This window comes from Mytilus trossulus, chromosome 2 (assembly GCF_036588685.1).
Source record: "Mytilus trossulus isolate FHL-02 chromosome 2, PNRI_Mtr1.1.1.hap1, whole genome shotgun sequence".
Taxonomy (NCBI): Eukaryota; Metazoa; Mollusca; class Bivalvia; order Mytilida; family Mytilidae; genus Mytilus; species Mytilus trossulus.
In genome coordinates, this window is record NC_086374.1 from 51,913,933 (window position 1) to 51,938,600 (window position 24,668).

Below are 24,668 nucleotides of genomic sequence, written 5' to 3' on the forward strand. Positions count from 1 at the left end.
TTTTTAATTTAGTAATTTATATTTCATTATACACAAGTTCATCCCTAAAATTTAATTGATTGATTTTTATGCCCCACCTGCGATAGTAGAGGGGCATTATGTTTTCTGTTTTTTGTGTCCGTCTGTTCGTTTGTCCTACCGTCTGTTTGTCTGGTCTGATCGTCAGTTTGTAAGATTGTCCGTCAGTCACTCTTCAGGGTAAAGTTTTTGGTCCAGGTAGTTTTTGATGAAAGTAAAGTCGAATCAATTTGAAACTTAGTACACAGGTTCCCTATGGTATGATCTTTCTTATTTTGACACCAAATTTGATTTTTTACCCAATTTAACAGTCCATTGAACATGGAAAATGTTAGTGTGATTGGGGCATCCTTGTACTTTGGACACATTGTTGGTTTTTAGAAATTTTTAAATAAACCAAACACAGATTAAAAAACCCAAAATGAGTAAATGGGCAATTGAAATAAAAATTAAATTACTAGTATTATACAACAGACTTTCCCTTCTCAATTTCAGTCAATGTTGGAATGATTTGAATGTTCCTTTATAGAAAACCTTAATTTTGGTAGAGACTTGGTAAAATGTTGCATGATGAGTGTAAATGGTTCATGCTTTTCCAACCTCCATGGACACCAATACAAGATTATACAGGTAAGTAATGTTATAAAATTCATGTTATGAATCAAGGTATTATTTATAATACTGTTCCCATTTTTTTTAGCTCACCTGGACCGAAGGGCCAAGTGAGCTTATGCCATCACTTGGCATCCGTCGTCGTCCGTCGTCTGTCGTCGTCGTAAACTATTTCAAGAATCTTCTCTAAACTACTTGGCCAAATACTTCCAAACTTTAACTGAATGTTCCTTAGGGTATCTAGTTTATAAATTGTATCCGAAGTTTTGATCTAATATGCATAAAAGGACTAGACATGTTTAAGCGATTTGATAATGAATAGAACCCATACTGGGCCAGATGTTCCAGTTAACAAGTTTGCCATCCTCAGAAAGACATGTCACCCTACTCAAACACATCATTCAGACTATTGAGTCTTGTTGAATAATCTTAATAAATCATGCACTGTGTTTTCTATACGTTTAATCGTTGTGATAGAAATTTAACCCAAAAAAATTAAGGTGAGCGATTCAGGCTCTTGAGAGCCTCTTGTTTTGATTTTTCTATAATTCCTATTAATAATAAATCAAATCTGACAAGTTAGAGGGACACACAAGTTGTTCTTAAAATCGGTTAGAAAATAACTAGATTGTGTCAGCATATATTGTTCAATAGAACAATAAGGTAATTGTCTCAAAATCATTGATTTGTGCTTGCCAAGATATTTTTGTCTATGATTCAAGGTTACTGTACTTGATATATGTCAAATAAAAGTTAAAACTTTTATGTCAAGTTTATTTATATAAACATGTAACTTTGTTTCAATTTTAATTATAAGTTGGACAATAGTTTGATGTGAAGTATTTAGATTTGATAAGGAAAGAATGAATTTTTATTATTTAAACATATTAAGACTTTTTACAGTAGGTATTGTGATGTCTTGAAATGGTTTAAAGAAGTTTGTTCATATATGATGGTAGATGGGCTTGATGAGTTTTTGCCATCATTTTAAATTTTAGTTCACATGGCCCACCGGAAGTGAGCCTTTTCAACACTTGGCATTTGTCGTCTGTCATTGTCATCCGTTAACTTCTACAAAAATGTTCTCTGTAAACTACTGGACCAAATTTAACTCAAATCAAACTTGGCCACAATCATCATTAGGGTCGTATTAAGTTTTAAAAATGTGTCCCATGACACAGCCTGTCAACCAACATAGCCACCATATGTATCAAAACTGTCAGATGACTTCTTTTGTTCGTCTGTCTGTCCCACTTAAGTTTTTGATTGAGGTAGTTTTTGATGAAGTCCAATCAACTTGAAACTTAATACACATGTTCCCTATGATATGGTCTTTCTAATTTTAATGCCAAATTAGAGATTTTCCACCATTTTCACGTCCACTGAACATAGAAAATGATATTGTGGAAGGGGAATCCGTGCACTGGGGACACATTCTTGTTTTTGTCTGTTATCTTTTAAGATATATAATAGAAGAGAGAAAATTTATAAATTTCAAAAATTATCAGCAAGCATTAGTGGTCCGAGAACACAATTATTTTATAGTGCATTTTGTGACAATAAATGAAAATTAAAAAAAAACTCCACCTGTGTTTTCTTAATAATATTTTTACGGTGTGTTGTAATACTTTTGGGACAAATTATATCAAAATTATAGAAAACTTCATTGACTCAAAATATGGACAATTTTATGTTAAGGCCGGTCTTGAAATCTTTTGACAGCTTCTGAAGTGCTAATTTTTAACCTTTTTCAGCTGGACCGAATCACTACCTTTCTTTAAAATTCCTGACCCAATTTTTTTTACTGTGTAATTTCATTCCACTTCTTGCTTTTTAAGGCATAAACCATAGAGAAGAAATTTGGAAAGAGTATAAGAAAAATTGACAAGTAACACACTGCACACTAGGGACTATATTTGTACGAAAAAACATTTTTATGCCCCATTTATGCATGCCATTATGTTTTCTGGTCTGTTCGACCGTCCTACCATTCGCTCATCTGTCACGCTTCAGGTTATAGTTTTTAGTCAAGGTAGTTTTCGATGAAGTTGAAGTCCAATCAACTTAAAACTTAGAACACATGATTCCTATGATATGATCTTTCTTATTTTAATGCCAAATTAGAAATTTTACCCCATTTTCACAGTCCACTGAACATTATGAGAAAATAATAGTGTGAATGGGGCATCTGTGTACTAGGGACACATTTTTGTTGTCTTATATCTGTTAAAAATTGTAATAGAAAGAATGATTGAATCTTTAATAAGCAAAAATAATCAGCAAGACAAGAACTACAAATAAGAGTATAGGGAGGAAATCATTGGAAGACACATTATTGGACTTATTGCCCATTAATGACAATTTTCACCAAGTTTAAGCTCACCTGGTCTGTCGTCCATTGTTGTCTGTCGTCATTAACTTTAACAAAAATCTTCTCCTTTGAAACTACTGGGCCAAATTTAACCAAACTTGGCCACAATCATCATTTGGGTATCTAGTTTAAAAAATGTGTTCTGCGACTCAACCGTCCAACCAAGATGGCCACCATCGCTAAAAATAGAATATAGGGGTTAAATGTAGATTTTGGCTTATAACTCTGAAACCAAAGCCTTTAGAGCAAATCTGACATCTGTTATTTCGAGTATAAGATAAATAAAATCGAGAAAGCAAATGGGGAATGTGTCAAAGTGACAACAACCTGACCATAGAACAGACAACAGCCAAAGGCCAATAATGGGTCTCCAATGTATCAAGAAACTCCTGTACCCGTAGGAATCCTTCAGCTGGCCCCTTAAAAATAGGTATACTAGTACAGTGATAATGGATTTCATACTAAACTTTGAAGTTGATTTGTAGAAAATATAGAGAAATCCTATATTAGATTTTTTTTTTATTTATACCCTCTAGCTCCCCTTAAAGCTGTTAGTGTGTTGAACAGAAAACCAGCATGTGTATTTTCTAGTTTTTTTGCTTGACCCCACTTTGGTTCACACCCATGCCCTTCTCCAGCATACCACAGGAGCATCAAGCAGTCAAAGGAAAATGAAATTGGAGTATACCATTTATTGTCATTTATTTTGTTTCTACCTTTATGAACATTAAAAACAATAATAGGACATGAGACATTGACCGTGTTTTTAAAGGTTAAAATGACGAATTTAATCTATCATTCCTTTTAATTTCTTCAGAGTGTAAAAATAATTGTTTTAATGCATACCTCATTTAATACCACATGGTTTTAAGTTTCATAGATCTCTGTCATATAAATAATGGGGAACTAGGGGAAAATATTTTATTTAATTCACCACAAAAATTTCATTCTATCTCCTGCATGTACTGTGAGAGTGAAAAAAAATTATTAGTCCTATTTTTTTTTATATTACTCATCTTATTCATAGGGTGATTATTATGAACTTTTATACCATTACATGTCCATAATTCTAGACCATAAAGTTAAAACATAAAAAATCTCTTCTTAAACCACAAAGTGTTATTCAGACCAAAGGAGTAGGTTTTGGTTAAGGCCCATTTTGGGCCAAAATTTCAGCTGCATCTGATGAAAGATTTTAGACTCTTATTAAACAATTATAAGTGTCTACTTAAGTTAAGATTCAATTAGTTTTTGTGAAAGGTTAGGGAATAATTTAGTCATTTAAGACGCTCCCGAGTTCAAGCTTAAATATAAAAAAATCTATCAAATATGCCATAATATGTCATTTTTTAGATGGTTTATGTCAAAAATGAAAATGGCCGCATCCGTATTCATCCTTAACCTTTACATATGTTTTTTGTTATCATCAAATACAACTTACATTTAAATATTTAGAATGAACCGAATGTGGCCACTTCCATTTAAGACGGAAACCGTGTAAAAATTACCTTAAATGCTAAAATTTTGAAGATTTTAGTAATTTAGCATGACTTTATTAATAAGGCTGATGCCCGATTCATGTGTATTGTATCACCAAAAACTGTCAATATTCATGTAACAGAAGTATTTATACTTTCCAATAAATAGCATAAAGTTTACATTTTAACAATTTGATAAAACTGCTATATATTGGGGCCAAAAAGGGGTCTTAGTGAACAGGTTACTCCTTTCACAAAAATCATTTTGAAGTTATTGCCACAGTTACTATAAATAGAACCAAGTGAATTGAACAATACTGGTAAAAGGATTTTGGTGTAGGGGTCATCATTTTATTTTGTGATAACACATTATCAAGTAATCAGTATTCAAAGCTTGAAAATCATACAATGATTTATAAATTTTAAGAAAACCATATGTGTTACCATTTGTTTTGTTTCTTGCTTATATAACCTTTAAATGAACTTTTCAAAAAATTTACAGAACATGAGACATTAACCGTGTTTTAAAAGGTTAAAAAGACGGATTTTATCTGTATTCCTTTCAATTTCTTCAGAGTGTAAAAACGATTGTTTTAATGCATACCTCATTTTATACCACATGGTTTAAAGTTTCATAGATCTCTGTCATATAAATAAGGGAACTAGGGAAAATATTATATTTATTCACCACAAAAATGTCATCCTAATTGCTGCATGTACTGTGAGAGTGAAAAAAATTATTGGTCCTATTTTTTTTAATTACTCATCTTATTCATAGGGTGATATGAACTTTTTTTACCAATAAGTGTCCATGATTCTTAACCTTAAACATAAAAAAAAATTCACTTCTGAAACCACAAAGCAATATTCAGACCAAATTTCACAAATAACATTTTTATACGACCGCAAAATTTGAAAAAAATTTCGTCGTATATTGCTATCACGTTGGCGTCGTCGTCTGCGTCGTCGTAGTCCGGATACTTTTAGTTTTTCGCACTCTAACTTTAGTAAAAGTGAATAGAAATGTATGAAATTTTAACACAAGGTTTATGACCACTAAAAGGAAGGTTGGGATTGATTTTGGGAGTTTTGGTCCCAACATTTTAGGAATAAGGGGCCAAAAAGGGCCCAAATAAGCATTTTCTTGGTTTTCGCACTATAACTTTAGTTTAAGTAAATAGAAATCTATGAAATTTTGACACAAGGTTAATGACGACAAAAGAAAGGTGGGGATTGATTTTGGGAGTTTTGGTTCCAACAGTTTAGTAATAAGGGGCCAAAAAGGGACCCAAATAAGCATTTTTCTTGGTTTTCGCACCATAACTGCAGTATAAGTAAATAGAAATCTATGAAATTTAAACACAAGGTTTATGACCATAAAAGGAAGGTTGGTATTGATTTTGGGAGTTTTGGTCCCAACAGTTTAGGAATAAAGGGCCCAAAGGGTCCAAAATTAAACTTTGTTTGATTTTTATCAAAAATTGAATAATTGGGGTTATTTGATATGCCGAATCTAACTGTGTATGTAGATTCTGAATTTTTGGTCCGGTTTTCAAAGTGGTCTACATTAAGGTCCAAAGGGTCCAAAATTAAACTTAGTTTGATTTTAACAAAAATTGAATCCTTGGGGTTCTTTGATATGCTGAATCTAAAAATGTACTTAGATTTTTTATTATTGGCCCAGTTTTCAAGTTGGTTCAAATCTGGGTCCAAAATTAAACTTTGTTTGATTTCATCAAAAATTGAACAATTGGGGTTCTTTGATATGCCAAATCTAACTGTGTATGTAGATTCTTAATTTTTGGTCCCGTTTTAAAATTGGTCTACATTAAAGTCCAAAGGGTCCAAAATTAAACTAAGTTTGAATTTAACAAAAATTGAATTCTTGGGCCTCTTTTTTATGCTGAATCTTAACATGTACTTAGATTTTTGATTATGGGCTCAGTTTTCAAGTTGGTCCAAATCAGGATCCAAAATTATTATAATAAGTATTGTGCAATAGCAAGAAATTTTCAATTGCACAGTATTCGGCAATAGCAAGAAATCTTCAATTGCACAGTAATGTGCAATAGCAAATATTTTCAATTGCACAGTATTGCATAATAGCAAGAAATATCTAATTGCACAATATTGTGCAATAGCAAGAAATTCCAATTGGATTTCAATTGGAGTTATCTTTCTTTGTCCAGAATAGTAGTTGAATCAACTTCAATCATTGTTTTATACAATATAAAATGTATATTCACTTTTACTACCAACTGATAGATTAAAACAATCTTTACCATTCAGTGATAACAAGCCCTTTTTTTACATTTTAATATTTTATCATGTATTTAAATGAGTAGTTATTGTGCAAACTTCATTAGAAATTTTAATTGAGATCAGTTTTGAAATAAGGGAAAGGGGGATGTGAAAAAAAAAATTGGGGGGTCAATTTTTTTCATTTCAGATTTCATAAATAAAAAGAAAATTTCTTCAAATTTTTTTTGGAGAGGATTAATATTCAACAGCAAAGTGAATTGCTCAAAGGCAATAATTTTTTTTTAAGTTCATTAGACCACATTCATTCTGTGTCAGAAACCTATGCTGTGTCAACTTTTTAATCATAATCCAAATTTAGAGCTGAATCAAGCTTGAATGTTGTGTCCATACTTGCCCCAACCGTTCAGGGTTCAACCTCTGCGGTTGTATAAAGCTGCACCCTACGGAGCATCTGGTTGAGTAATGGCCGCAGTTACTATAAATAGAACCGAGTGAATTGAACAGGATTTTGTTGTAAGGGTCATCATTTTATTTTGTTATTACACATTATCAAGTAATCGTTATTCTAAGCTTGAAAATCATGGAATGATTCATAAATATTAAGAAAACCATGTGTAACATTTTGTTTTGTTTCTTATTTATATAACTTAACGAACTTATCATAAAATATTAAAAGGACATGAGACTTTTAACCGTGTTTTTAAAGGTTAAAAAGACGGATTTTATCAATTCCTTTCAATTGTGAAAACAATTGTTTTAATGCATACTTCATTTTATACCACATGGTTCTAAGGTTCATAGATCTCTGTCATATAAATATAGGGGAACTAGGGGAAACAGGAGATTTGTGTTTTTTTTTTAATTTGATGTCCACACTATCCAAATGGGTGTTTTAAAGGGGATATGTGTCCTTTTTTGTCTGTTGGGAACATCTGTAGCAGAAAGTAAGTAAAACTAATAAAATGCATCAAATGAATCATTTTTACAAAGTATGAGTTTTCTTAAATAGATTTCATTTTTTGGAAAGGGAGGAGGGGAAAAAAAAGCCTTTGATGATAAAAATTTGTAAGGGTTCCACTGAACCTAGTGATTCGCCTACTTTTGCTGTTCATCGCAGGCTCAACAAAAACGAGGAAAAAAATCAATAAAAATATTCCTCTTGGTACTATCTTTTGGTTGCAAGAAGCTTCTGTCCAAGTTTAGTAAAATCCAGGATAGTTTATGAATCTAATAAATGTTTTAAAAACTTTTAACTGCAGACTGTTAACTGGAGGAAAAAACTAAATCCATTTATAAGTTAAATTCAGATTCAAAATTTAAACAAATTTCCTTCCAGATACTAGCTTTTGATCATTATAAACAAGCTTCTGTCCCAAGTTTGGTACAAATCCAAAATAGTATAAGAAAGTTATTAAAATTTTGAAAACTTTAACAGAGGTAAGAGTGAATGTGTTGTGTCATGGCAGAAAATCTAAGTCCATTTAAAAGTAAAATACGGAAAAAATGGATTAATTTTTTTACAAAATTTACTTCTGAATATCATCTTATGACCATAAACAAGCTTCTGTTCAAGTTTGGTACAAATCAAGTATAGATTAACAAAGTTATTAAAATTTTTGAAACTTTAACCAAAGAGTGAATGTAATGTTTTCCGTCAGAAATTCTAGATCCATTTATAAGTAAAATACGTAAAATACGAAAAAAATGGAATTTTATTTTTACAAAATTTACTTCTGAATACTATCTTATGATCATAAACAAATTAGCTTCTATCCAAGTTTGGTAGAAATCCAGTATAGTTTAAGAAAGTTATTAAAATTTCAAAAACTTTAATCACAGAGTGAATATTTGTAAAGGCCACTGACGACCGCAAAGACGATGATGAAATGTGTGATCGTTGTGTCTCACTTATTCGACTAGAGTCGAAGGCTCGACAAAAATGGATTATGAGGTTTTATATACATGTAGTTTAAATCCTTAATAAAATATATCTTAACTTTTAAAACATTGTGCATTTTACAATATATATTTAATTCACAACAAAAATGTCTAATGTCCTATCTACTGTGTATAAAAACTAAATATTTGTCCCAATTTTTCATCTTATTCATAGTGACATAAACTTTTCTTTCTTTACCATTTAGTGTCCATCCTTCTTTGACTTTAAACATCTTAAAATTTCTCTTCTGAAACAAAAGGCTTTATTAAGACCAAACTTCATAAATCTTATTGTCCCCCAAGTAACGCGTTTCGGGGGACATCGAAATACTGGGCATCTGTCCATCTGTCTGAGTCCTTTCGTCTGGTCTTTATAACCCTGTAACGGGTACAATTCTTGCCAGATTTTTGATATCTTTTATATACTGTAGGATGATATCAGCAATATCTCGAACAAGTTCTTAAATGGTGGACGATTGAGTTTTCAAATAAAGATTTATGCCCCTCAGAAATATTAGATTTATGGAAAATGTTCTTGTGAGCCCTCTCACAGGTACAATTTTTTTTATAAATCTTATACTATAGATTAATATCAGCAATATCCCGACTAGTTCTAAAATGGTGGACAATGAACTTTATCTAAAAGAGTTATGTCCCTTGGAAATATTTTATTAATGAAAAATGGCATTGTTAGCGCTCTCATGAGTACAATATCTGTCAGATTATTATAAAACTTATACCAAAGGTCAGTATCAGCAATATTTAGGCCAAATTTTATAATGGTGGATGATTGTTTGATTGATGGAACACTGGAACTTTAGCACTCTCCAAAAAACCTCTGAAATGTGTATGATTTACGAGTTTTTATACTTTTAAGAATTTATATGAAAAAGAACTGCTGTTCTTTTATTTTTGATAAGTATTATTGGTCTAATGCTAACAGACTTAATTGACTAAAACTGGTTATGGAAAATCTTAACAAGACCTTCAAATGTTTCTTTAAACTAGAATTTATCTTTTATTGGAGTTATTACTCTTAAGCTTTATATTTATAAGATATACTGAAAAATATATCAGATATCTTATAAACTATATGAGATATCTAATAAACTCTTTAAGATATCTAATAGTTTTTTTTTTTATATATTGTAAAAAATACATTAAAGGTAAATCTTTATATAATTCAATTTTGGAAGTAGCACATCTTCTGATTGGCTGGCATCATTTTGTTCATCAGCTCATAGACATAACTTTGTCATGTGACCTTGACATCATCAACATTTTTTCATGATTTACTTCGGTTTAGAATAGAATTAAGAATTAAATTATAAGAAATGACCGAAATATGTTTTCTGTTTATTCCAAATAACATAAAAAATGTGGTGCAAACTTAAAATAACCCGCTACACAGGTTATTCAGTGTGCACCACATTTTGTATGTTATTTCTTCATAGACAGAAAAAATATTACAGTCATTCCTTCAATAATTTTAATGTATATCAAATGCATCTTCTGATTGTCTGACAGTGTTTTGTCTATCAGCTCATATACATTTTTGTCATGTGACCTTGAAGTGATCAATGGGTTTTCATGATTTACTCAGTCTTTAAATGGTATTTAGAATTTAATTATATGGAAGGACTTTTATTTTTTCTGTCTATTTGGAATAACATAAAAAAAACTATGTTAATTAAGTGTTTTATCCTTCATTGAACTTTTGGTGTCGTCCCTTAGATAATCATTTAAAAAGTTATTTAAAGTTTGATAGAACTGAAATAGAATTTAAAAGAAAACTGTTTTAAATTTTGATCACCTATGGTCAGGTTGTTGTCTCTTTGACACTTCCCCATTTCTATTCTCAATTTTATTTGTATATTGTCTGTAAAGTTCATTACTTAGGTTACATCTTAACAGAAGATATATAATAGGTGTTGTTTTTTTTTTAAATATAAATGATTGTTCATTTTAAATACATAGTACACTAAATATATTGAAATTAAAAGGCATGAAGTAATTGGACCTATAAATATATATACGGTCAACAGATAGGAACTATTCTAGTATAAAGAATTGTAACCAACGTCATTTGTAATTCAATTCTTCAAGCCCTGTTTATTAGCACTAGGATTGGAGATCATTAGTTATATAAATTACACTCAAACTAAATTACATAAAAAGTCATTGTCTTTTAATCAGATAATTGAATATAAGATCTTTTAGTGACTTACAATTAGATAAAACACTTAGTTAGATTACAACATTATAAATGTAGAGTAAACTTATGTCAGAAAACATTTAGACCAGTTAAATTACAACATCATAAATGTAAAGCAAATTTATGTCAGAAAACATTTTGAGCAGTTAAATTACAACATTATAAATGTAAAGCAAATTTATGTCAGAAAATATTTAGCGCAATGAACAAACATGAACAAAAGTCCAATGTTTTTTGGTACAAACATATTTACAGTAAAAAAGATTAACTCTGATAAGGCTAAACAACTTTTGATAATATTAGTTTAGCAGGGATCATCCACACAGTTGTTAGTAGACAGTTCTATGTCCCTATTTAGGTACTTACAAGTGAATTCCCAGTCAGGACCAAAGGCACAAAACTTGTTAAAGATCTTTACAGTAATATACATGTATCAGCTGGTTAGCTTGGTTTCAATAGGTTCAGTGTTTCTCATATCTTTGCATACATGTGATTCTTCTTTTCCTATTGCTTATGTTTTTGTTTTTTATGCCCCATTTATGGGCAATATGTTTTCTGGTCTGTGTGTCCGTCTGTTTGTTCATCCATTTGTCCACCCGTTCGTCTGTTTGTCCCACTTCAGGTTAAAGTTTTTGGTCGAGGTAGTTTTTGATGAAGTTGAAGTCCAATCAACTTGAATTTTGTACACATGTTCCCTGTGATATGATCTTTTTAATTTTAATGCCAAATTAGAGATTATCCCTCATTTTCACAGTCCACTGAACATAGAAAATGATAGTGTGGATGGGGACACATTCTTGTTTTTATACGACCGCAAATTTTGAAAAAATTTTCGTCGTATATTGCTATCACGTTGATCGTCGTCTGCGTCGTCAACGTCGTCGTTGTCGTCGTCATCGTCGTCGTCCGAATACTTTTAGTTTTCGCACTCTAACTTTAGTAAAAGTGAATATAAATCTATAAAATTTTATCACAAGGTTTATGACCACAAAGGGAAGGTTGGGATTGATTTTGGGAGTTTTGGTCCCAACATTTTAGGAATTAGGGGCCAAAAAGGGCCCAAATAAGCATTTTCTTGGTTTTCGCACTATAACTTAAGTTTAATTTAATAGAAATCTATGACATTTTGACACAAGGTTTATGACCACAAAAGAAAGGTTGGGATTGATTTTGGGAGTTTTGGTTTCAACAGTGTAGGAATTAGGGGCCACAAAAGGGCCCAAATAAGCATTATTCTTGGTTTTCGCACAATAACTTTAGTTTAGGTAAATAGAAAATAATGAAATTTAAACACAATGTTTATGACCACAAAAGGAAGGTTGGTATTGATTTTGGGAGTTTAGGTCACAACAGTTTAGGAATTAGGGGCCAAAAAGGGACCCAAATAAGCATTTTTCTTGGTTTTTGCACCATAACTTTAGTATGTATAAGTAAATAGAAATCTATGAAATTTAAACACAAGATTTATGACCATAAAAGGAAGGTTGGTAATGATTTTGGGAGTTTTGGTCCCAACAGTTTAGGAATAAGGGGCCCAAAAGGGTCCAAAATTAAACTTTGTTTGATTTCATCAAAATTGAATAATTGGGGTTCTTTGATATGAGGAATCTAACTGTGTATGTAGATTTTTAACTTTTGTCCCTTTTTCAAATTGGTCTACATTAAGGTCCAAAGGGTCCAAAATTAAACTTCATTTGATTTTGACAAAAAATTAATCGTTTGGGTTCTTTGATATGCTGAATCTAAAAATGTACTTAGATTCTTGATTATCGGCCCAGTTTTCAAGTTGGTCCAAATCGGGGTCCAAAATTAAACTTTGAATAAAATTGAATAAATGGGGTTCTTTGATATGCCAAATCTAACTGTGCATGTAGATTCCTCATTTTTGGTCTTGTTTTCAAATTGGTCTAAGTTAAAGTCCAAAGGGTCCAAAACTAAAATTTAACAAAAATTGAAATCTTAGGGTTTTTTGATATGCTGAATCCGAACATGTACTTAGATTTTTGATGATGGGCCCAGTTTTCAAGTTGGTCCAAATCAGGATCTAAAATTATTATATTAAGTTTTGTGCAATAGCAAGTCTTTTCAATTGCACAGTATTGCGCAATGGCAAGAAATATCTTATTGCAAAATATTGTGAAATAGCAATTTTGTTTTTAATTAGCGTTATCTTTCTTTGTCCAGAATAGTAAGCAAGAAATATCTAATTGTAAGAAAATTTTTTATTTGGAGTTATCTTTCTTTGTCCAGAATCAACTTAAATCTTTGTTATATATACAATATACAATGTATATTCACTTTTTACTACCAACTGATAAATTAAAATAATCTGTACCATTTAGTGATAACAAGCAGTTTTTTTACATCTTAATATTTTATGATGTATTTAAATGAGTAGTTATTGTTGCAAAACTCCATTAGAAATTTTAATTGAAATTAGTTTTGGAATAAGGAAAAGGGGGATGTGATTAAAAAAATTGGGTTCAATTTTCTCATTTGAAATTTCATAAATAAAAAGAAAATTTCTTCAAACATTTTTTTGAGAGGATTAATATTCAACAGCATAGTGAATTGCTCTAAGAGAAAACAAAAATTTTAAGTTCATTAGAACACATTCATTCTGTGTCAGAAACCTATGCTGTGTCAACTATTTAATCACAATCCAAATTTAGAGCTGAATCCAGCTTGAATGTTGTGTCCATACTTGCCCCTACCGTTCAGGGTTCAACCTCTGCGGTCGTATAAAGCTACGCCCTGCGGAGCATCTGGTTGTTTTTGTTTTGTTTGTTTGTTGTTTTCTTTTTGGTAGAGTGGGGGCAAACTATAGAAGATACAAGATTGATGAAAACAAAATGGTGATGAATTATATTCTGATTTGGTTTTTATATAAAATTGTTTTTTTTACAATGAGGTATTTTATTACTGTGTTGTAACTTTGGTCTCAATGTTACATAGTCATGATGTTTCTTAGGTCCAGATGAAAAGTCTTGGCTGTATTTAAGGCGCCAACAGAGGTCAAGTGGGTTCTAATTTTTCAAAAACCCTCTTTTCAACAACCATGGTAACAAAACTATGTTATTACTTGATTCCAATTAAAAGCCAAGTTGGCTATTACAGCAATGTTTATATAAAACATAGGTAAATAATTCAAGATTCTGAGAGTCTTAACTTATTTGCATTTTTTAAAGGATTCATGTTGAATAAATTAGTATGTTGAAATTTGGCCTGATATTTTCAGAAATTTGACCCCTCTCATTACTGTACTTAATTTATTAAAATTGTATTACCCCATGGTAAAATATCAATAAACAGTGGCCTGCCATAAAGTATTTAATTTATTAAACTTCTTGCAGATTACTACTTTGTTACTGGAAAAGAGGGAACTGTAGCTACATTGGATTGTATGCAAGAATATGTTGGAAACATCAATCCATACATTGTGGTGGATGAAGTCAGATATACATTTGAGAATTGTCAACATTATGACATATATGGTGTGAAGAACTTATGTGATAATGAGACGACTATTTCCTTCTTAATTACTAATGAAAATGTGGGAAGTTCTTGTGGAACTGGTGGAGATGCTGGGTTATACATACGCTACCACTGTGTCCGTAAGTTAGAAAATATTTATAATATACATCAAATATCAAAGTTGATTTTGGAAGTATTACTATGGACATCATTTTACTTTATTTACAATTTGTATGTCCAATCTTAACCCTCCGTCTATACCTCTAGCCGATGTAGATTAAAGAGACTATCAGCCAAGTAAATCAATATCTCTTTTTAGCTCATCTGACCCAAAAGGTCAATGTTAGCTATTGTCATCACTTAGTATGTGTCCCCTGTGTTCCTTTTACTTTTCAAAAATCTGCTTGAAACTACCAGGACAATTGGTATCAAACTTGACCATTGCCATCATTGGTATATCTAATTTAAATGACTCCTTTCCTAAGGACCTCAGGGTTTCAAATCATTTTTGTTATTCAAATTAATTTATGTTATAATGCTTGAAGATACAAAATTTTTAGATTTAACAGTTATAATATTGTTTAACCATAACAATTATAGATCAATTTAAAATGTTGTTGCATTCAGATGATTTTGTTTGCTGAGCTATTAGAATATAGATACAAGTATCAGTGTTCGTCTTTTTTCACTTTTTGTTCCAGTACGTTGCAGTTTTGTTCAATAGAGGAAATGAAAACAATATAATGTATAAAATCTTATTTATCTTTGTTGATTTTGTTCTTACATGAAAATATCAGTTTTGATTTTACAGTGTATGATGAAATGAAATTTGAAATTTATGAATTTATATTTGTTGTTGAAATTAAAGTTTTATTCCTTGCTTTTTCTTTTTCTCATTTTTAGCTCACCTGGCCTAAAGGGCCATTAGTGAGCTGTTTTTGGTGATCATCTTGAATATTATTATAGATATAGATAAACTGTAAACAGCAATAATGTACAGCAAAGGAAAACCTACAAATAAGTCAACATAATCAAAATTGTCAATTGACCTCTTAAGGAGTTATTGCCCTTTATAGTCAATTTTTAAAAATTTTCAAAAATTTTGTTTTTGTAAATTTTTACAAAAGATTTTAACTTCTGGGATAGATTCATAGGTCATTAGATAGAGATAATTGTAAGCAGCAAGAATGTTCAGTTAGGTGAGATCTACAAACACATCACGCCAGGCATTACCAAAACACAATTTTGTCATCAATCCATCTGTGTCTTTTGTTCATGATATGCACATTGACCAAGGTGAGCGACACAGGCTCTTTAGACCCTCCAGTTTATTTGCTTATTTTATTTTGATAGGAGATGGGGGCTGGTCATCTTGGAGCTCTTATGGTGGATGTTCTAGAAGTTGTGGTGGTGGGTACCAGACAAGGACACGGACTTGTACTAACCCTCCACCAAACTACTACAGCAAGAATCAAGCTTGTATGAATGATAGGGATTATCAGACCCAAAGATGCAACACAGGAACATGTCCACGTAATTGAATTTTACAACTTTTAAAATAAAAATTTAAATAAATAAATTTTTAAGAATACATTTTTTAACATAAGGAAAGGACAACTGAAAAATATACTTTTTTATCAGCTTGAAAAAATGAGCAATCAAGCTCTGTTACAATCAACATAAGGGTATCTAGTTTAGAAATTATGATTTATGACCCTCTTTACAAGATGGTTGGCATAGGACTATAATTCAAGTTTGTATGTTATTAAGAAAACCATTTTAGACATAACAAATTTGACAGAGGCAAAACTGTTGAGAATTTAGAAATCTACCTTTTGCCCATTTAAATGGTCCGAGTACACAGTTATCTTCCCTTGATTTTCGTTGTCCAGAAATATAGTCCCTAGTGTGGACAGTGTGTTACTTGTCAATTTTTTTTATACCCCTTCCTTATTTATTTATTTATGTTTTATGCCTCAAGTAGCAAGAAGGGGGATACAATTACACTGTAAAAAAATTTGATTCATGAATTATAATGTAAAGTAGTGATTTGGTCCAGTTGAAAAAGGTCAAAAATTAGCATTTCGGAAGCTGTCAAAAGATTTCAAGACCCCCTTCACATAAAATTGTCCATATTTTGAGTAAGAGCTGATGAAGTTTTCTATAATTTTGATATAATTTGTCCCAAAAGTAGTACAGCACACTGTAAAAATATCATGGAGAAAGCGCAGGTGGGATTTTTTTTATTTCCATTTATTGTCTAAAGGAAATGCACTACGAAATAACTGTGTACTCGGACCATTTACATTAAAACCTTCAGACATATGCTTATAGGAGTCATTGCTCTTAATTGACAATTTACCAAATTTTAGTTTTTTAACTGGACAACTGGTCAGAAATTTTAGCATACAAATTAATTTCATTACAATAACAGTAATATTTGTAATGAAATTGTTTGATTGATTTCTCATAAAATCATGGAAGTATAATTAAAATCTTAAAGAATTAGAATTTTATGTATACTTTCTTTTATCACCTTACACTTTCACAACTTTACCGTACTTTTCAAACTTTAAAACCATACTAGATAGGAAAACTTTATAGGATCATCAAGAGAAGATATAGAAACAAGTGAACATGGATGTAGTTAGACAGTTGACATCTATTGGAGGTATTGACTTTAATGTCAATGTTTACCAATGTGTTTGTATTTATGGCTGATATCTTGCTAACTAGGATGACATTTCATTTGTTTATTGATAAGTTTTCTCATCCTTTCAGATTTTTTATTTCACCAATGAATTAATACCTCCATATCTAAGACCATCTAACTTTGTCAATAAGTCATTTTCATTACAGACTCTGGAAGTGTTTGCAGAAATGACTATTTTCAACCAACTTGTTATAATCACAACACCAAAGGGAAGATTGCTATCACATCAGCAACCTGGAGGGATGGATGTAGCTGGGACTACAGAGATGTATCCCATAATGTTGCTGGGACTATTGGAAGCAGCTGTAATAATCATTACTACTGCTCTGTTGGGGTGGATGATAGTTTACAATCCTGCTACACCAGCTATTACTACACTGCATATTACACTCAATCATATCAAACAAGATGGTGTCTCTTTGGTATTTTTGGAGGTTTCATCTGTGGAAATTACTACACTGCCTACAGACAGGTCGCATATACTGCATGGTACAGACAAATTTGTGGTGTATTAAACTATGGATACACATGTACAAGTATGTATAGTCTTATGTAAGGGAATAGTATACTTATAAGTTTGCCATTAATATATGCTGATAAGCTAAATATAATAAGATAGAACCCTTAATGACTTGGGTAAAATTATTTATCAAGTCAAGATCTATCTGGATATAGGAAGATGTGGTGTGAGTGCCAATGAGACAACTCTCCATCCAAATAACAATTTAAAAAGTAAACCATTATAGGTTAAAATACGGCATTCAACACGGAGCCTTGGCTCACACCAAACAACAAGCTATAAAGGGCCCCAAAATTACTAGTGTAAAACCATTCAAACGGGAAAACCAACGGTCTAATCTATATAAAAAAAAATAGAAACGAGAAACACGTATATATTACATAACCAAAGACAACTACTGTACATCAGATTCCTGACTTAGGACAGGTACAAATATCTGCCCTGGAATTTCGGACGAAATGGAAAACTGGTTGTTGGGTTGTTGCCCCTTATTGGTAATTTTTAAAGAAAATTTTACTGTTTTTGGTTATTATCTTGAATACTATTATAAATAGAGATAAACTGTAAACAGCAATAATGTTTAGCAAAGTAAGGTCTACATATAAGTCAACATGACAAAAATGGTCAGTTGACCCTTTTATAGTCCAGTCAATCTAGTTAAAAAAATTGCCCAACCTCAAACTAATTGCAACAAAAGGTTTCTTGGTAAAATTCGATCTATTGGTATATCCTATTGATGATACAAAAAATCGACAGAAGTAGATCGGCTAATTTTCGCTGATTTTGGGGTCAAAATATGTGTTTTTACATAAAAATCGCTGAAAACTAAATTTCTTATATTTTATTATACATGTACTGACAAAAATATAAGAAATGACTTATATGTACGAGAACAGCTATACGGATTTCTTATATTAGAGGCAGTATTTTTAAAAAATCTATTAAAAAATGGAAATTTTTGGGTTAAAAACTATATTTTTGTGAAAAAAATCGATCAAAACTGGAAATTAATAATTACGGATAGCCAAAGCAGAAACAAGTCGATTTTTAAACATTATTTAGAAAGTATGTTACCTCACAATACGATGATCATCTTTGCTGTTTTGTAAACATCCGAATTTTTGGGTTAAAAAGTAACTTTTTAATGAAAAACTACGGAAAACTGAAACTTAAACTGTTTATCTGTGCAAAATGTACTTTAATAAAACACACTATAATTTTTTTTCTTTTTTTAGAAAAAAGTGATTGAATATTTATGATTGAAAAGAACTATATGGAGCTTATTTGAAAGAAACAATAGTATATCTTCAAATTGATAAAATAAGAGGACATTTTAAGTAGTTGCCTCCTTGACGTACAAAATATGTAACTGACAACAATTTATAATAATATCAGTTTTTAACTTGAGTCAGAGAAAAGTTCGTCAGCTTCTACATCAATGTCACCATGCTTTTATTCATACAGCTCTGACCACGACATTCTCCACATGTTAGATAACATTCTAAACAGACTTGGGGTCAATTACATTGGAATGTAATTAATTAAATTACACATTACATTGCAAAAATGGTCAATTACATCAATTACACATTACACTGTTTTTGAAATGTAATTAATTAAATTACAATTACTTTACTAAAGTAATTAATTAAATTACACATTACATTTCGTCATGGTATTTTTTAACAATATTATACATGTATAAATAATGCATGTGTAAAATATTCATGTAAGCATAGTTTAAGGGTTGCATTTGATAAACATTAGCTATTTTTTTTAAGTCTGAATCTCTCTGGTCTGAACACTTTGAGTTTGACAGCAATTTCAAATAGCTTTTCGACAGGAGCTAATGTGGCAGATGTTGCTTGATCAGAACATAGAAGTTCTATGATCAGAAGATCATCATATTGAAAGGAGGGGGAATTGGTTCCTATTAACTTGCCAATACATCAAGCGGTATTTTGACATCTCAGAAATGAAGTCATTTAAATTAAACAGAATATAAACATGACAAATAAAGATATCAATTTACATAAATCATAAATATTTTTTTTTACATTAAAAAATATCAAAAAGTGTGCTTGTCACAATATTGAAAATAATTTTAGTACGAATAATGTATGTATAATGTCTAAATATTAGCAATCTTTTGCTAATTAGATAAAAATACATGTAACAGTGGCATTGCCCCTAGACATTTTTATCTGATTAATTGCTGTTTGTTTTTACAGCTATTAAATTTTATTTCTATAATCCTTTTGTGTATACTCATTTGACAAAATGATAGTGTGCAGTGATTTTAATTCTAAATGAACTGTCTAAGAAAGATTTTCACAGTGACACTTTTTTTGTTGTTTTTGTTTAACAAGGTGATTAATTACATATCAATCTATTTAGTTAAAAGATCTTTCTTAAAAACTGAACACCCTCATATATGACTCTCACATTTTTTTAATTTATAATTAAAGAATAATTATTACAAAAAACATCTGTAGGTCAAATAAATATTAATATATATTGTAACTTCAGTATAAATTATAGACTTCATATATTAAAATAGTATGTGATATCAATATTTGAAAAACAAGTATTATTTAACAATTTATATTCTGATTATTTAACACAAATCCTTATCTTTAACCCATAATATATGTAATTGAAATGTAATTCAAAAGTAATTGAGCATTACATGTTGTTTTCAATGTAATTAATTAAATTACCATTACATGTAATTAAAAAAATGCTCAATTACACATTACATTCAATTACATGGAAAATTGTAATGCATTACACTTAATTACCATTACATTTTCAATTACCCCATCCCTGATTCTAAACCATGTTTTCGACATGTGCAGCGACGAGTATCACAATTAGTCTTACAGTTGCAACGTATGATTGAAAGGAGTCTTTGTGGAGCGGGTTGTCTTTTAGTCTTAATAGGCACCAGTTTTCTATTAACGATTAACCAAAACGACTTTCGTTTTATTTATGTCCCATATTTTTTACTTAGTCTTCTTATATTATCATGGTTTGGTTTGAAGATAAGATTCTTAGATCCAAAATTGTAATAGTACAACAGAAGTACCAACAGGTCAGTATCTTCACCCAGGAGTATTGTTGGGTGTGAAATAAACGATTCCACTGCAGTTTTAGCGATGAGGACATCTGCATCTGCTGAGGCATGTTTCGTTTCAATACCATTGGAATGCATCTTTTTACTCAGCATTTCAATAAAGTTCTGTTTATTTTCATTGTTAGCCAGAAATGTTTCCTTCTTTGACCTAAAAGGCGTTGTCTCTGTAAATGTTACCTTTGTCACGAAGATTCCTTTAGTTCGCTTAAGATGCATTGCATCCTTCGTATCAGGACCGGATACATATCCATCAAATACAACAACGACTGAATTTGTTCCATTACACTTTACAGAATCAACATACCTTTTACAGATTTCTCCAAATGTTAACCCACTTTTCCACGGTATTTTATGCATAAGTGATCCGCCATCAACAACATAACTGTTAACAGTATCTGTATATTCAGTGGTGCAGTCTCCAAGATTTTAAATCGCATCCGCTAGAGTTGACTTTGATGCTGCCCTCATAAATCTGGAAGAATCAAACATAGAACTTGGTTGACTAGATAGTTCATAACTAAATATTTCTGATTTGTCTGCATAGATACTGTCTGCAGCTACGATATATCTCTGAAATAGTAGTTGTAGGTTTGTCTTGAAGTGTGATGGCTTGGTGTTTTCTTTTGAAAGTGAAATTGGATACACGTTTACCTTCCATTGATTTTAATATATTGAGTCCAATATCTTTAGCTCTATCTGCATTCACATCTGATGTTGCTGATACACCTGTCTCTATGTTTCTCATACCCTCTTCTTCAATAAACGGTTATTTCCCTTTTGTGAACTCTTTCACTCTACAGTAGCCCGAACATAATGTAATTTACACGAAAATTATTAGAAAATTTGAAATGGATTTTAAGAAATAACTAGCCGATCGATTTTGTCGATTTTTAATATGTTATTTAGACATATATTTTAATTCAAATTCACCAAAAACTTCTTTTGTTGCAATTACTTTGACATCAAACTTTATTTTGACTAGACTATTAGGAGTTATTGCTCTTTATAGTCAGTTTTTAACAATTTTCATTAATTTGTAAATTTTTACAAAATATTTCCCTCTGTAACTACCCAAAGGACCAGTTTTATTATGGATAGCGAAAATTGTAATTAGCAACAAGAGTTTTCTGTAAAGTAAAATCTCCAAACACATCACTATCACCAAAACACAATTTTGTCATAAATCCATCTATGTCCTTTGTTTAATATGCACATAGACCAAGGTGAGGGACACAGGATCTTTAAATAGCCTCTAGTTTTTTTTAGATTAGATAAATTTACAACAAAAATTCTACTTTTTTTCTTTCTAAAATCATGATTATTTAATAAATATGAGTTATTGTTTAGGGATGATACTTATGTAAGAATACATGTATTCTAAATACTTTTACAAAAAATCTGCTTGTGTTTGTCTTCAAAAGCTTCCCTGTCCAGCAAATAAACAACATTTGATATTTTTAATTTTTAGTTCCTCAGTGGACGTTATGGAGTGAGTGGGATGGATGTACTGTATCCTGTGGCAGAGGGACCCAGTCTAGAACCAGATCATGTGAAAATGAACATACAACAAGTGATGGTCATACTAATCTTTGTGGACAAAGTGGTTCAGAAGTACAGACATCAGAAACCAGAGAGTGTTTGCTGGCAGGCTCTATACCCTATTGTGCTTGTATGTATCTGCATTGAAACTGTCAAGAATTTAATAGTAGATATTTATAGATAACTTCCTTTAAAAGCCCCAGACCGATTTGTCACTGAAAAAAATGTTTACAAATTTCCTCGCCAGATGTGGAAAACACAATTGCTCAGGTGAAATTTGTGTAAATTTTAAATTAATTAACCCTGTTTATGCAATTTATTCATTATGTCCCTGCTGAACATCGAATGGTGGCTCCCTATAGTGATCAGTCTGTCCATCCATCAGCCCATAATAAATTGTGTCAGCTCTATATCTAGAGAACTGTTATGATTTCAAATTTTATACTTGACATGTATATTAACCAACACCAGAGAGTGTATTATAATGTATGTACAAATTCTTAGGTCAAAGGTTGAGGTCAAAAACTGGTTTCAGTTGAGAACCCTGTCTGTTTGTCCATAACAAATTGTGTCCACTCTATATTTAGAGAACTGTTATGATTTCAAAGTTTATACTTGACATGCATATTAACCAACACCAGAAAGTGTGTCAAAAGGTATGCACAACTTTTTAGGTAGAGGTCAAGGTCAAAAATTTGGGTTTCAGTTGACAACACCATGTTCAAAGTAAAAATTGTGTCAGCTCTATATCTTAATAACAAATTTTATACTTGACATAAAATTTGAGAATGGAAATGGGGAATTTGCCAAAGAGACAACAACCTGACTATAGAGCAGACAACACCAACAGGTCTTAAATGCAACAAGAAATTCCTGCACCCAGAGGCGTCCTTCAGCTGGCCCCTAAACTAATATATACTAGTTCAGTGATAAACAGCAAAAAGCTCCTATGTCAAAGGTTAAGCAAGGTCAAAAAGTTTGGTTTCAGTTGACAACCCCATGTCCTATATATGGTAAAGATACAATTTTTTTAAAGCACATTATTCACAGCGAACCCAAAGATATTGCTCCCATCTCAATGATATCTGGTTTGTTTAATTATTTTAAAGATACCAAAACAGAAATGTGTTGATTCATTAGCAATATTTAAAACAATTAATTTTGTAGACTGTGATACTGGAACTACCCACAAGTACACCAGCATAGACTCTATGACATATAGCAGAGATACAACATCAGGTATATATAGACATGATAACGGAAATCAATAAAAACTAGGTCAAATAAAGTGCACTTTAATAATTGCTGTTTTTTATTTGCAGTGTTTCTTTTTATGGCCCATTCATGGGCATTATTTTCTGTCATTTGTACCAGTCAAGGTAGTCTAACCAACTTGAAACTTAGTACACATGTTCCCTATCATATGATCTTTCTAGTTTTTATGCCAAATTGCAAAAATAATCATGAATATAATGCCTACCCATGTTATGACTACAATAAAGTATAGCTTGCCTCATTTATTTCTCAATTCTATGTCTGTCTTAGATGGAACATGTAATGTTTAACCCTAATAAGATAATCTGTAGGTATGTCAGTACTATGTCAATACCTTGTAGAATAGTGCAAAAGGACTAGGTTCACTAAGTACCAAAAATAGCCCTGTCCCAAAAAAAAATTTCATTAGTAATTAATTGACTATCTGCATGTCTGCTATATGAAAACCGGTTTCAAAATTCAATATTTCACTAATTCTGCATTTTTGGGGTAAAAATGCAGAAAATCATCAATAATCACAGATTTCAGGAATTTGCATGTATTTTTTGTTCTGATTCAATATTAAGGTAATATGATATCAAAATCAATATTATATTAGCTATAAGTCATTTACCAATGAAAAAAATATAATTATATATGTTTCTGGTTGATATTTTGGGCTAAAAAGGCAAAAAATAAACAAATATCACTGTTTTCTGGAAATGTTTTATTATTTCATTGTGGATGATATTTCAGGTAAAACAGATATTGAAATAGATGATTAAATATGTTATAATCATATTCTGACATAAATAGTTATATTTTTTTTTTCGGATTTCATGTTATGGGTTAAAAAATGCAAAAAATCACCAAAAATCATAGATTTCTGGATTTTAAAATTATTTTTTGTTATGATTCATCTTTCAAGAAATTACTGATAGGATTTGACTATATGTTAGTAACAAGTCATTTCTAAGAAAAAAAACATACATTTGTTTATGTTTGGATTGATATTTTGGGGACAAAAAGGCAAAAAGTGAACAAAAAATACAGATTTCTGGAAATATTTTGTAATTTCATTCTTGCTAATATTTCAGGTCTAATAAATATTGAGATAGATGAATATGTTTTAATCATA

At 30.9% G+C, this 24,668-nt stretch overlaps 1 protein-coding gene across 1 annotated transcript; it reads left to right on the forward strand.

Moving 5' to 3' along the window:
* Positions 1 to 578: 578 nt before the first annotated feature.
* Positions 579 to 24,315, forward strand: LOC134705843 (SCO-spondin-like). The gene is made up of 7 exons (XM_063564558.1): positions 579 to 648; positions 14,248 to 14,508; positions 15,722 to 15,901; positions 17,228 to 17,617; positions 22,206 to 22,406; positions 23,444 to 23,515; positions 24,287 to 24,315. The coding sequence occupies exons 1-7, from the start codon at positions 579 to 581 to the stop codon at positions 24,313 to 24,315; spliced, it is 1,203 nt and encodes a 400-aa protein (XP_063420628.1).
* The last annotated feature ends 353 nt before the right edge of the window (positions 24,316 to 24,668 follow it).